Here is a 14800-nt window from a genome sequence, read left to right as displayed (position 1 = left end):
AAATAGAGTAACAGGCTCAGACTTCAGAGCGGAACATAGTGAATGAAAGTTCTGTGCTTGAAGTCTACATCTGTATCTGTTTCTAAATCCATATGTAAATCAGTTGAGCTGTAGGAAATGTCTTAGACAGTAAAACGTTTGACAGACATTCATAAGGACATATCTAATAGGAAGTTAAATATACAACTCTAGAGTTTAGAAAAGAAGATGGATTGGAAGATATAATTGAAAAGTTATCTAGTTATGACAGAAATAGACTCACAAACTTAGAGAACAAACACAGTTGCTGGAGGGGAGGGATAGTTAGAGAGTTTGGGATGGACGTGTATACACTGCTGTATTCAAAATGGATAATTGACAAGGACCTACTGTATAGCACATAGAACTCTGCTCAATGTTATGTGGCAGCCTAGATGGGAGAGGAGTTTGGGGAAGAATGGATACATGTACATGTATGACCCTCTTAAGTCAGGCTATTGCTCTTAAGATACCATTGAAATCACTCTCATTGATGTCAAAATTCAATTTTCAGTCCTTAAGTTACTTGATGTCTCAACAAGACTTATCCCAGCTGACTGCTCTTACTTTAAATACTCTTTTGTGCTGGCTTTCTTTTTTTTTTTTTTTTGCTGGACATCCTCACAGTCTCCTAGGTATGTAGTGATCTCACTGATGGCTCCTTAGTTTCCTTGTCTGGCTCCTCCTCTTTCTTATTAATCATTTTTGGACCTCTTCTTTTATTTCTAGTTTCAGACCTCAAATATCTATAAACAGATAACTTGTTAACTTTTCATTTTGTTTTAGGGTATAGCCAATTAACAAAGTTTGTGATAATTTCAGGTGAACAGCTTGACTGAAGACGGTTTATAAAAAGCATGGAAGGTAAAATAACAAATCTGGAGAGTAATGGACAATGCGTGATGGAGACAAGTAGCTTTTTGAAGGATCTGTCATAAAGAGTGGGAAAGTGGAAGAGTAGCTGAGGAAGGCTGAGGGGAAACAGTAGGATATTAGGGTATTGTCCATCTGAGGCTGAGATTTTAGACTGTTAGGACTTCACAATTTTAGATAGTTAGGACCTCATATATTTTCAATGCTGAAATATGATTCTGATAACCTCAGTTTTCAACCACTCCTGGTCTATCTGAGATCCAATGCGAATGATTATTTCTCAGGTGAATTATCAGGAGGTGGATATAAAAGCAGAAATGTTATTCAAGCAAAAGTATCAGGAATATTCAACCTGGTAAAGGATGTAAAAATGTGAGAGGTATGGTCAGAGAGAACATGCGCTCAACTTCTTGACTGTTGGTTTAAAGAAATTAAAAATATATATATGATTCTACTCTCAGTGTATTTATAATATAATTGATACAAGAAAATCTGTATGTCATAAACATTAGAAAACATCTTAAGATAATATTCAATTAAGTACTAGATTATCCTGTATATATATATCAGTGTGTGAAAGCATAAGTGAGAATATTCATGGAGTTGTGACATGATCAGCTCAAGGAGACTAAATAGTGATAAAAAGTAGAAAATCATGTTTATTGGTAAGTGGGTACAAAGATAGAAGTTCTCAATAACCAGAGACTGATAGGTAGAAGTGATGCATTTTGTGTGCACGCTCAGTTGCTCAGTCTTGTCCTACTTTTTGTGACTCCATGGACGATAGCCTTCCAGGCTCCTCCATCCATGGAATTTCCCAGGCAAGAATACCAGAGTAGGTTGCCATTTCCTTGTCCAGGGGATCTTTCCAACCCAGCGATGGAACCAGCATCTCTTATGTCTCCTGCATTGACAGGTGGGTTCTTTACAATTAGTACCACCTGGGAAGTGATGCGTTAGAAAATAAGATATTTGAGATATTTGAGCAAGGGAGCGTCAGGCCAAAACCATAAAGCTGTACGTTTTTTGGAATCAATAAAGCCAGTAAAGCTGCTGATGAAGTAACTGGGAGTGAGTTGTTGAAAGTACAAAGATGGTAACTGTGAAAAAATTGAGAAAAAGACAAAAATGAGGATAATTTTTTAGTTTAAAAAAAAAGTGTTATACTACTAATATAGATTTTAGGGTTGAAATAAAAGATGAATCAGTGATTCCAGTCTTATTAGGAGAATATTTGGAGGAAAAAACTTTTATTCATAAAATGTTGACATGGAAGGAAGAACATTTCAGCACTTGCGGAAGAAAGCATATGATCCTCTCCTGTCCTCACTATCAATTAATTACTTTATTATTCATCTTGTGACAAACACTGCTTTATGGATGTCGACACTGGGGACACAAAGGAGAATAAAACCAGACACAGTATTTGCCTTAATGCACTTTATGGCCCCGTGAGGGAGTCCAACACTAACTAAATATCTTAAATAAATATTTGAACAAAATTAACATGAACAACATTGTCCATATGACACCTATAGCAATTCTATGAAGGTGCTACATGTGGTAGCATATGAAAAGAAGGTTTGACTTAATCAAAGAGGCAAGGGAAAACTTTCCTAAGAAAGTCACTAATTGATCTGAGGCTGTGAAAGGATGAACAGGAGTTGACTCAGAATGAAGCAAAGGGAAATAGTGCACAGGAAGAAATGCAAGGCAGCCAGAGTGGCTAGCAAGCAGAGAATGAGGGGACTGTAGTGTAAGATGAAGCTGCTGAGACATCACGAGGTCAAGACAGATTGAGCTTTGATAGATAGGGTGGGGAGTTTTGTTCCTTCACAAGCCCAATGCTTCTCTGGACATCTGTTTTTAAGCAAATAACAGACATGATCAGAGTTTCTTTTTTGAAAACATCACTCTGGTGGCAGCGTGGAGAATATATTGAATGAGGCAAGAGTGGGACTATTGAAGCAGCTCAGAAGTTAGCAGGACTCTAGTCATTAACAATAACTTAAACTAGAGTAGTGACTGTGTAGATGGGTAAGAGCGTTCACCAAGCTCCTATGATGTGCCAAGCACTAAGCTAAGTACTGAGATGCAGTCTTTGCCTTAGTAGGCTCATGTTCTTGTAATAAAAAGTGATTCATAAACAAGTACCTATGCCATCCAATAATATGAAGACTAAGAGAACTCTTTCACCCTTAAAAAACTCCAGGAAACTCCCAGTGTTCCCTTCATTCCCTCATCTTTGTGCCTCCTCACTTAGATCATCTTCAGAAAGTGCGAATTCTGTCCCTTTCATTGCTGATTGAGTTTCTTTTCTTCATTCCTCATATTTGTGGTATAAGGAAACCAACTGAAAAAAGAACCATCGAGGTTAGCTACAATACACTTCGGTAGCTAACTGTAGTGAATCCTCTTCATGCTAATTCTTGTAACCCATCAAGACCTGAAATGAATTGCAGCAAGAACACTGACTTTGTCCTCTCAGGACTGTCCAGTGACCCAGACAAACCACAGCTCCTCTTTGGTCTCTTCCTGGCCCTCTACTTGCTGAGTCTCTTAGGAAACTCGCTACTGCTGCTGGCTATTGGCGCTGACATCCACCTCCACACCCTCATGTACTTCTTCCTTAGCCAGCTCTCCCTGGTTGACCTCTGCTTCACTACCACCACAGCCCCCAAAATGCTGGAGACTTTGTGGACCAGTAATGGACTGATCTCCTTCTCTGAGTGCCTGGCCCAGTTATACTTCTTCACAGTTTTTGCTGATATGGACAACCAGCTTTTGACTGCCATGGCTATTGACTGCTACGCTGCCATCTGCCATCCCCTGCACTATGCACTCCTAATGACTCCTTGCAGATGTGCACTGCTACTGGGTGGGTCATGGGGAGTGCCCCACTCTATCTCTCTTGTCCATGCCCTGTTGCTATCCCAGCTCTCATTCGACAGTAATCAAGAAATTCCCCCCTTTTTCTGTGATTTCAGACCACTCTTGAGACTTGCCTGCTCTGATACCCACCTCAATGAGGACCTGACAATGGTTCTGACAGGACTCTTAGGAATCAGCCCTCTCCTCTGCATCATAAGCTCCTATGCCCATATTTTCCTTGCTGTAGCTTGGAGCCCATCAGCACATGGCAAAAAGAAAGCCCTGGCCACATGCAGCTCCCACCTCTCCATGGTCATCCTCTTCTACAGCTCGGTCTTTGCCACCTACTTGAAGTCCCCGTCAGCTTCTCATGCCTCTGGGGAGCTGGGTGCTGCTGTCATGTATGCCCTGGTAACCCCCACTCTCAATCCTTTCATTTATAGTCTAAGAAATAAGGATGTGAAGAGATCCCTGAAAAGGATTTGGGCATAGACAGTTCATGGCATTAGGAATAATTCCAGAAACAAGTGTTTTTGGGGGAAAAAAAATCACACTCTTCACCACCACACTGATAAAGTGAGCAGTTAACACCAAGGCTTTCACATGTCACAAAGCATGATATGGTACATTGGATATAACACTACATAGAAATTTGGAGAAGTAGCTTCTAGGTCCCACTCTAGGTGCAAGCTTGTATATGTATTCCAGCTATAGGTATATATATTATTTACTATCTATATCATTATCTCAAAACATTATATCAGTAATATGTCAAAGGAGTATAATATACATTACATTATAATATATAATTAAGTATATTATATATATATATAATATTCTTAAGAGTTGATTGGATGAGCTGCTCTTTAAGTTGCCTTGTAAAGATAATACTATTGAGACATGATCTATTCCTGTCATTACCAACATTTTGATCACTATTGCCATTTCTATCACCAGTTTAATAATGAAGATCATCACCATCAGCTTTAGTCAATATCATCTTTTTGTCATCAGTGTCACCTTACAAATTACCATCTTCAGTTCTCTCCCCATCAGTAACACCAGTATCATCATCATAAGTAAGAGAATAGAAACTGGCCCTATGCACTTTTTCCCCTTTTAATGCCTTATTTTTCAGAATGTTCTATTAATTTGTGTTTTTGTACTACCTTGATAATTGTGGGGCATATCATCATGGCATGGTGGATAAAAATGTCTTCATAAATTTGAAAGCATAAGAAACATTCGCCCTGGGAATACAAGATTACATCATTTATACAGCACAATATGGGCTGCCTAGGTGGTGCAGTAGTAAAGAATCTACCTGCACAATATATACACAATGTCTAAAATTTTCTTTAAAATTTTCCAGGAAAAAAAAGGAATGGTAGATATAGGCACAATATTCGCAAAGCATTGATATCAAAGCTGGGTGATAGGTACATAAGGGTCTATTACACTACCAACTCTACTTCTCTGACTGTTTGACATTTTCTACAATAAAAAGTTAAAATGACAATCCCAAGCTCCCCATCTATTCCTACCCCTTACTTCCCCCTTCTGAATACCATAAATTCATTCTCTAAGTCTGTGAGTTTCTTTCTGTTTTGTAAAAAAGTTCATTCGCATCTTTTTATAGGCTGTATGAGACATTATGTAATATTTGTCTTTGCTGACTTATTTCACTCAGTATGATAATCTCCAGATCCATCCATTTTGCTGCAAATGGCATTATTTCATTCTTTTGAAAGGCTGGGTAATATTCCATTGAATGTATATTTCACTTCACCTTTATCCATTCATCAGTCAATGGACAGATGGGATTGACATGTACACACCACTATATTTAAAATAGATAAGCAACAAAGACCTACAGTAGAAAGATTAAAATAAAGCAAAAGTTAAAATGAATAAGTGAAGTGCATTCACTTTAAATACTTTTAAAATATCCATATACTTAGACATTGCAGTCAAACCACAAAGAACACATTAAAGTAAATTCTGGAAATAAACAATGCTTGTGAAAGAATGGAATACAACTAATGGAATACAACAGTGAAAGAATGGAATACAACTAAAAATTCCCAATGACAAAAGAATATTTAAGAGTGTCATGTTTAGCCATATTATAAAGCCCAAAAGAATAAAACATTGAATAGGCCACAAAGTACATTCAGTTTTTTCTGCCAAACCAGTATGTATTTGTTGATCTTGAAAAAGAATTATAGTAACAGTTTTGGCTGGAATCCCATTATAAACTTAATGATCCAACTTCTGTTATTTATACATATGCATAGAATGCAATTCTGATGTCATAAAACAATGCTATAAATAAACAGTATTTCTAGGTTTATTTTAGGGATACTATTTGTGTTTGTTTGTTTGTTGTTGTTTTAATGTTATTTTATTTTTAAACTTTACAATATTGTATTAGTTTTGCCAAATATCGAAATGAATCCGCCACAAGTATACATGTGTTCCCCATCCTGAACCCTCCTCCCTCCTCCCTCCCCATACCATCCCTCTGGGTCATCCCAGTGCACCAGCCCCAAGCATCCAGCATCGTGCATCGAACCTGGACTGGCAACTCGTTTCATACATGATATTATACATGTTTCAATGCGATTCTCCCACATCTTCCCACCCTCTCCCTCTCCAACAGAGTCCATAAGACTGTTCTATACATCAGTGTCTCTTTTGCTGTCTCATATACAGGGTTATTGTTACCATTTTTCTAAATTCCATATATATGCATTAGTATACTGTGTTGGTGTTTTTCTTTCTGGATTACTTCACTCTGTGTAATAGGCTCCAGTTTCATCCACCTCATTAGAACTGATTCAAATGTATTCTTTTTAATGGCTGAGTAATACTCCATTGTGTATATGTACCACTGCTTTCTTATCCATTCATCTGCTGATGGACATCTAGGTTGCTTCCATGTCCTGGCTATTATAAACAGTGCTGCGATGAACATTGGGGTACACGTGTCTCTCCCTTCTGGTTTCCTCAGTGTGTATGCCCAGCAGTGGGATTGCTGGATCATAAGGCAGTTCTATTTCCAGTTTTTTAAGGAATCTCCACACTGTTCTCCATAGAGGCTGTACTAGTTTGCATTCCCACCAACAGTGTAAGAGGGTTCCCTTTTCTCCACACCCTCTCCAGCATTTATTGCTTGTAGACTTTTGGATCACAGCCATTCTGGCTGGCGTGAAATGGTACCTCATAGTGGTTTTGATTTGCATTTCTCTGATAATGAGTGATGTTGAGCATCTTTTCATGTGTTTGTTAGCCATCTGTATGTCTTCTTTGGAGAAATGTCTATTTAGTTCTTTGGCCCATTTTTTGATTGGGTCATTTATTTTTCTGGAATTGAGCTGTAGGAGTTGCTTGTATATTTTTGAGATTAGTTGTTTGTCAGTTGCCTCATTTGCTATTATTTTCTCCCATTCTGAAGGCTGCCTTTTCACCTTGCTAAGAGTTTCCTTTGATGTGCAGAAGCTTTTAAGGTTAATTAGGTCCCATTTGTTTATTTTTGCTTTTATTTCCAATATTCTGGGAGGTGGGTCATAGAGGATCCTGCTGTGATGTATGTCGGAGACTGTTTTGCCTATGTTCTCCTCTAGGAGTTTTATAGTTCCTGGTCTTACGTTTAGATCTTTAATCCATTTTGAGTTTATTTTTGTGTATGGTGTTAGAAAGTGTTCTAGTTTCATTCTTTTACAAGTGGTGGACCAGATTTCCCAGCACCACTTGTTAAAGAGATTGTCTTTAATCCATTGTATATTCTTGCCTCCTTTGTCAAAGATAAGGTGTCCATATGTGCATGGATTTATCTCTGGGCTTTCTATTTTGTTCCATTGACCTATATTTCTGTCTTTGTGCCAGTACCATACTGTCTTGATAACTGTGGCTTTGTAGTAGAGCCTGAAGTCAGGTAGGTTGATTCCTCCTGTTCCATTCTTCTTTCTCAAGATCGCTTTGGCTATTCAAGGTTTTTTGTATTTCCATACAAATTGTGAAATTATTTGTTCTAGCTCTGTGAAGAATACCGTTGGTAGCTTGATAGGGATTGCACTGAATCTATAAATTGCTTTGGATAGTATACTCATTTTCACTATATTGATTCTTCCAATCCATGAACATGGTATATTTCTCCATCTATTAGTGTCCTCTTTGATTTCTTTCACCAGCGTTTTATAGTTTTCTATATATAGGTCTTTAGTTTCTTTACGTAAATATATTCCTAAGTATTTTATTCTTTCCGTTGCAATGGTGAATGGAATTCTTTCCTTAATTTCTCTTTCTGTTTTCTCATTATTGGTGTATAGGAATGCAAGGGATTTCTGTGTGTTGATTTTATATCCTGCAACTTTACTATAGTCATTGATTAGTTCTAGTAATTTTCTGGTGGAGTCTTTAGGGTTTTCTATGTAGAGGATCATGTCATCTGCAAATAGTGAGAGTTTTACTTCTTCTTTTCCAATTTGGATTCCTTTTATTTCTTTTTCTGCTCTGATTGCTGTGGCCAAAACTAACAAAACTATGTTGAATAGTAATGGTGAAAGTGGGCACCCTTGTCTTGTTCCTGACTTCAGAGGAAATGCTTTCAATTTTTCACCATTGAGGATAATGTTTGCTGTGGGTTTGTCATATATAGCTTTTATTATGTTGAGGTATGTTCCTTCTATTCCTGCTTTCTGGAGAGTTTTTATCATAAATGGGTGTTGAATTTTGTCAAAGGCCTTCTCTGCATCTATTGAGATAATCATATGGTTTTTATTTTTCAATTTGTTAATGTTGTGTATTACATTGATTTGCGGATATTGAATACTTGCATCCCTGGGATAAAGCCCACTTGGTCATGGTGTATGATCTTTTTAATGTGTTGTTGGATTCTGATTGCTAGAATTTTGTTAAGGATTTTTGCATCTATGTTCATCAGTGATATTGGCCTGTAGTTTTCTTTTTTCGTGGGATCTTTGTCAGATTTTGGTATTAGGGTGGTGGTGGCCTCATAGAATGAGTTTGGAAGTTTACCTTCCTCTGCAATTTTCTGGAAGAGTTTGAGTAGGATAGGTGTTAGCTCTTCTCTAAATTTTTGGTAGAATTCAGCTGTGAAGCCGTCTGGACCGAGGCTTTTGTTTGCTGGAAGATTTTTGATTACAGTTTCAATTTCCGTGCTTGTGATGGGTCTCTTAAGATTTTCTATTTCTTCCTGGTCCAGTTTTGGAAAGTTGTACTTTTCTAAGAATTTTTCCATTTCTTCCACGTTGTCCATTTTATTGGCATATAATTGTTGATAGTAGTCTCTTATGATCCTTTGTATTTCTGTGTTGTCTGTTGTGATCTCTCCATTTTCATTTCTAATATTATGGATTTGATTTTTCTCCCTTTGTTTCTTGATGAGTCTGGCTAATGGTTTGTCAATTTTATGTATCCTTTCAAAGAACCAGCTTTTGGCTTTTTGTTGATTTTTGCTATGGTCTCTTTTGTTTCTTTTGCATTTATTTCTGCTCAATTTTTAAGATTTCTTTCCTTCTACTAACCCTGGGGTTCTTCATTTCTTCCTTTTCTAGTGTCTTTAGGTGTAGAGTTAGGTTATTTATTTGACTTTTTTCTTGTTTCTTGAGGTATGCCTGTATTGCTATGAACTTTCCCCCGAGAACTGCTTTTACTGTGTCCCACAGGTTTTGGGTTGTTGTGTTTTCATTTTCATTCATTTCTATGCAAATTTTGATTTCTTTTTTGATTTCTTCTGTGATTTGTTGGTTATTCAGCAGCGTGTTGTTCAGCCTCCATATGTTGGAATTTTTTTTTTTTTTTTTACTTTTGTTCTTTTTTGTTCTTTTTTTTTTTAATTTTATTTTATTTTTAAACTTTACATAATTGTATTAGTTTTGCCAAATATCAAAATGAATCCACCACAGATATACATGTGTTCCCCATCCTGAACCCTCCTCCCTCCTCCCTCCCCATACCACCCCTCTGGGTCGTCCCAGTGCACTAGCCCCAAGCATCCAGTATCGTGCATCGAACCTGGACTGGCAACTCGTTTCATACATGATATTCTACATGTTTCAATGTCATTCTCCCAAACCTTCCCACCCTCTCCCTCTCCAACAGAGTCCATAAGACTGTTCTATACATCAGTGTCTCTTTTGCTGTCTCATACACAGGGTTATTGTTACCATCTTTCTAAATTCCATATATTATGCGTTAGTATACTATATTGGTGTTTTTCCTTCTGGCTTACTTCACTCTGTATTATAGGCTCCAGTTTCATCCACCTCATTAGAGCTGATTCAAATGTATTCTTTTTAATGGCTGAGTAATACTGCATTGTGTATATGTACCACAGCTTTCTTATCCATTCATCTGCTGATGGACATCTAGGTTGCTTCCATGTCCTGGCTATTATAAACAGTGCTGCGATGAACATTGGGTTTTTCTCCTGTAATTGAGATCTAATCTTACTGCATTGTGGTCAGAAAATATGCTTGGAATGATTTCTATTTTTTTGAATTTACTAAGACTAGATTTATGGCCCAGGATGTGATCTATCCTGGAGAAGGTTCCATGTGCGCTTGAGAAAAAGGTGAAATTCATTGTTTGGGGATGAAATGTCCTATAAATATCAATTAGGTCTAACTGGTCTATTGTATCGTTTAAAGTTTGTGTTTCCTTGTTAATTTTCTGTTTAGTTGATCTATCCATAGGTGTGAGTGGGGTATTAAAGTCTCCCACTATTATTGTGTTATTGTTAATTTCTCCTTTCATATTTGTTAGCATTTGTCTTACATATTGTAGTGCTCCCATGTTGGGTGCATATATATTTATAATTGTTATATCTTCTTCTTGGATTGATCCTTTGATCATTATGTAGTCACCTTCTTTGTCTCTTTTCACAGCCTTTGTTTTAAAGTCTATTTTATCTAATATGAGTATTGCTACTCCTGCTTTCTTTTGGTCCCTATTTGCATGGAATATTTTTCCAGCCCTTCACTTTCAGTCTGTATGTGTCCCCTGTTTTGAGGTGGGTCTCTTGTAGACAACATATGTAGGGGTCTTGTTTTTGTATCCATTCAGCCAGTCTTTGTCTTTTGGTTGGGACATTCAACCCATTTACGTTTAAGGTAATTACTGATAAGTATGATCCCATTGCCATTTACTTTATTGTTTTGCGTTCGAATTTATACACCGTTTTTGTGTTTCCTGTCTAGAGAATATCCTTTAGTATTTGTTGGAGAGCTGGTTTGGTGGTGCTGAATTCTCTCAGCTTTTGCTTGTCTGAAAAGCTTTTGATTTCTCCTTCATATTTGAATGAGATCCTTGCTGGGTACAATAATCTGGGCTGTAGGTTATTTTCTTTCATCTTTTTAAGTATGTCTTGCCATTCCCTCCTGGCTTGAAGAGTTTCTATTGAAAGATCAGCTGTTATCCTTATGGGAATTCCCTTGTGTGTTATTTGTTGTTTTTCCTTGCTGCTTTTAATATTTGTTCTTTGTGTTTGATCTTTGTTAATTTGATTAATATGTGTCTTGGGGTGTTTCGCCTTGGGTTTATCCTGTTTGGGACTCTCTGGGTTTCTTGGACTTGGGTGATTATTTCTTTCCCCATTTTAGGGAAGTTTTCCACTATTATCTCCTCAAGTATTTTCTCACAGTCTTTCTTTTTGTCTTCTTCTTCTGGAACCCCTATGATTCGAATGTTGTATCGTTTAATATTGTCCTGGAGGTCTCTGAGATTGTCCTCATTTCTTTTAATTCGTTTTTCTTTTATCCTCTCTGATTCATTTATTTCTACCATTCTATCTTCTAATTCACTAATCCTATCTTCTGCCTCTGTTATTCTACTATTTGTTGCCTCCAGAGTGTTTTTAATTTCATTTATTGCATTATTCATTATATATTGACTCTTTTTTATTTCTTCTAGGTCCTTGTTAAACCTTTCTTGCATCTTCTCAATCCTTGTCTCCAGGCTATTTATCTGTGATTCCAGTTTGATTTCAAGATTTTGGATCAATTTCACTATCATTATTCGGAATTCTTTATCAGGTAGATTCCCTATCTCTTCCTCTTTTGTTTGGTTTGGTGGGCATTTATCCTGTTCCTTTATCTGCTGGGTATTCCTCTGTCTCTTCATCTTGTTTAAATTGCTGAGTTTGGGGTGTCCTTTCTGTATTCTGGCAGTTTGTGGAGTTCTCTTTATTGTGGCTTTTCCTCACTGTGTTTGGGTTTGTACAGGTGGCTTGTCAAGGTTTCCTGACAAGGAAGCTTGTGTTAGTGTTCTGGTGGGTGGAGCTGTATTTCTTCTCTCTGGAGTGAAATGTTGTGCCAGTAATGAGTTATGAGATATCTATGGTTTTGGGGTGACTTTGGGCAGCTTGTATCTTGAAGCTCAGGGTTGTGTTCCTTTGTTGCTGAGGAATTTGCTTGGTATGTCTTGCCCTGGAACTTGTTGGCCCTTGTGTGGTGCTTGGTTTCAGTGTAGGTATGGAGGCGGTTGATGAACTCCTGTCAATTAATGTTCCTTGGAGTCAGGAGTTCCCTGGAGTCAGGGTTTGGACTTAAGCCTCCTGCTTCCAGTTATCGGTCTTATTTTTACAGTAGTTTCAAAACTTCTCCTACTATACAGCACCATTGATAAAACATCTACGTTAAAGATGAAAAGTTTCTCTACCGTGTGGGTCACCCAGAGAGGTTCACAGCATTATATGGAGAAGAGAAGAGGGAGGAGGGAGTTAGAGGCGACCCGAATGAAATGAGGTGGAATCAATAGAGGAGAGAGTGGGCTAGCCAGTAATCACTTCCTTATGTGCACTCCACAACTGGACCGCTCAGAGATGTTCACAGAGTTATACAGAGAAGAGAAGAAGGAGGAAGGAGACAGAGGTGGCCAGGAGAATAAAAGGGGGGAATGAAAAGGAGGGAGACAGATCCAGCCAGTAATCAGTTCCCTAAATGTTCTCCACCATCTGGAACACATAGAAATTCACAGAGTTGGGTAGAGTAGAGAGGGGTTAGGGAGGAGACACAGGCGACCTGGTGGAGAAAAAGGAGAGTCCAAAGTGGGAGAGAGCAGTCAAGCCAGTAATCTCGCTCCCTAGTGAAAAATGGGTACTGAAGATTGGGTTCTTAAAGGTACAAAATTGGTAACAAATACACAAAAGCAAAAATTAAAAATCTAGAGTAGAGTTTGGAATTTCAAAAATACGATGTTAAAGAAAAGAAGAAGGAAAAGAAAGAGAGAAAAAATGAACAAACAAAAACAAACAAGGTCGCGAAAATTATAAAGAAAATATAGGTACAAAATTGGTATCAAATACCAAAAAGCATAAATTAAAAATCTAGAGTAGAGTTTGGAATTTCAAAATACAATGTTAAAAAAAAAAGAAGAAGAAAAAGAAAGAAAGAAAACAAAACAAAAAAAAAGCAAACAAAAACAAACAACGTTGCAAAAAATTATAAAGAAAATACAGGTACAAAATTGGTATCAAATACCAAAAAGCATAAATTAAAAATCTAGAGTAGAGTTTTGAATTTCAGATATACAATGTTATATAAAAGAAGAAGAGACAGGAACAGAGAAAAAAAAAAAGTCACAGAAATTATATTAAAAAAAAAAAAAACTGTAGGTACAAAATTGATAACAAATACCAAAAGCTAAAATTAAAAATCTAGAGTAGAGTTTGGAATTTCAAACATACAATGTTGAAGAAAAAAAAAAAAGGTCAAAAAATTATAAAAATATATATATATGAAGTTTGCTGTAAAAAAAAAAATAGGGTCTTTTTTTGGCAAAGTAATAGGTTATAAAAGTGAAAATTAAAGGAATAATAGAGGACTTAAAATTTTTTTAAAAAATTTTAAAAAAAGAAAGAAAGAATGATCGTACAAATAGTAAAAATATATCTAGGACTTTCTCTGGTTTTGTTGTGAGTATTGTGGGTTCAGTTCATTTTTGGCTAGCTCCTTGGTCCAACTTATATTTCTCAAAATCTATAGGCCCCTTCCTATGTAGTCGGTAGTAACCACAGGGTTTTAATCTATTGCCTGTAGCTTCCAAGGCGGTTCCCTCTGTTATAGCTTCTTCTGTTTGCTGGTCTCTTCAGTGTCTGGTTTCCGCCCTGACACAAAGGGGATGGTGGAGGACACTTTTTTTTTTTTTTTTAGGCTCACTTGTTCAGTCCCGCTGTGGGGAGAGAGGGACACTGCAAACTAATAACACTGGTATGTGCTCGCAGTGCCTCAGCCACACTGGGCCTGCCCCTGCTCACCGCACGTATAGCCTCCCTGCCCACACTGCTCAGGCTCTAGGTTGCTCCGCTGGGAACCATCTGTGGCCGGCCCTGGGCTGCCTGCACCTCCCAGGTCCAAGCCGCTCAGGTTCAGGCACTTGGGTAGTCCTCAGAGGCGCAGACTCGGTTGGGCCTGCGTTTTGTGCCCTTCCCAGGTCCTAGCAGTTCAGGTGATGAGGTGTTTGGCAAGCGTGATTGCTGCGAGTTATCGCCTCCCCGCTGCTCAGTTATCTAGGTGTACAACCGGCACACCTTCTCAGGCAGATGTTGACTGTCCAGACCCCCAAGAAGTTTTAGTTAGCAAAGAAGCCTGCTTACATTTTTATAGATAATGTCTCTCTGGGGCTTCGATGCCCCCTTCCGGCTCTGGCTGCCTGTCACCGGAGGGGGAAGGTCTGCAGCTGGCTATCTCTGTTCAGTCCTTTGTTCCATGCGTGGGCCTGGGGGTGTCTTAGGTTAGGGCTGGCTTTTCGAGTGGTAGATATCCCACAGTCTGGTTTGCTAACCCAAATTATTTCGCTCAGATAGCACTCAGGGTATTCAGGTCCTTACTCTAAGCGATGCAGCCCGCGCTGCGCCTCCCTGCCCAGCCCCCGCTTGCTAATGGTGTGTGCAGGCGTCTGAGCTGCTTCTCCGCTGGGGGAGTTACCATAGGGCTAGCAATCTGCGGGTTTTAATTGTTTATTTATTTTTCCTCCCTGTTACGTTGCCTTTTGTGCTTCCAAAGCTCAGCACAGA

General features: G+C 38.1%; 1 protein-coding gene across 1 annotated transcript; it reads left to right on the top strand.

The window, feature by feature from the left end:
• The first annotated feature begins 3342 nt into the window (after window positions 1-3342).
• On the top strand, window positions 3343-4254 carry LOC113881463 (olfactory receptor 1361-like). Its single transcript, XM_027524491.1, has one exon. The coding sequence runs from the start codon at window positions 3343-3345 to the stop codon at window positions 4252-4254; it is 912 nt and encodes a 303-aa protein (XP_027380292.1).
• The last annotated feature ends 10546 nt before the right edge of the window (window positions 4255-14800 follow it).

The sequence above is a fragment of the Bos indicus x Bos taurus genome, chromosome 23 (genome assembly GCF_003369695.1).
Source record: "Bos indicus x Bos taurus breed Angus x Brahman F1 hybrid chromosome 23, Bos_hybrid_MaternalHap_v2.0, whole genome shotgun sequence".
Taxonomy (NCBI): domain Eukaryota; kingdom Metazoa; phylum Chordata; class Mammalia; order Artiodactyla; family Bovidae; genus Bos; species Bos indicus x Bos taurus.
Note: the sequence above shows the minus strand (reverse complement) of the source record. Positions and strands in the feature narration are given on the sequence as shown.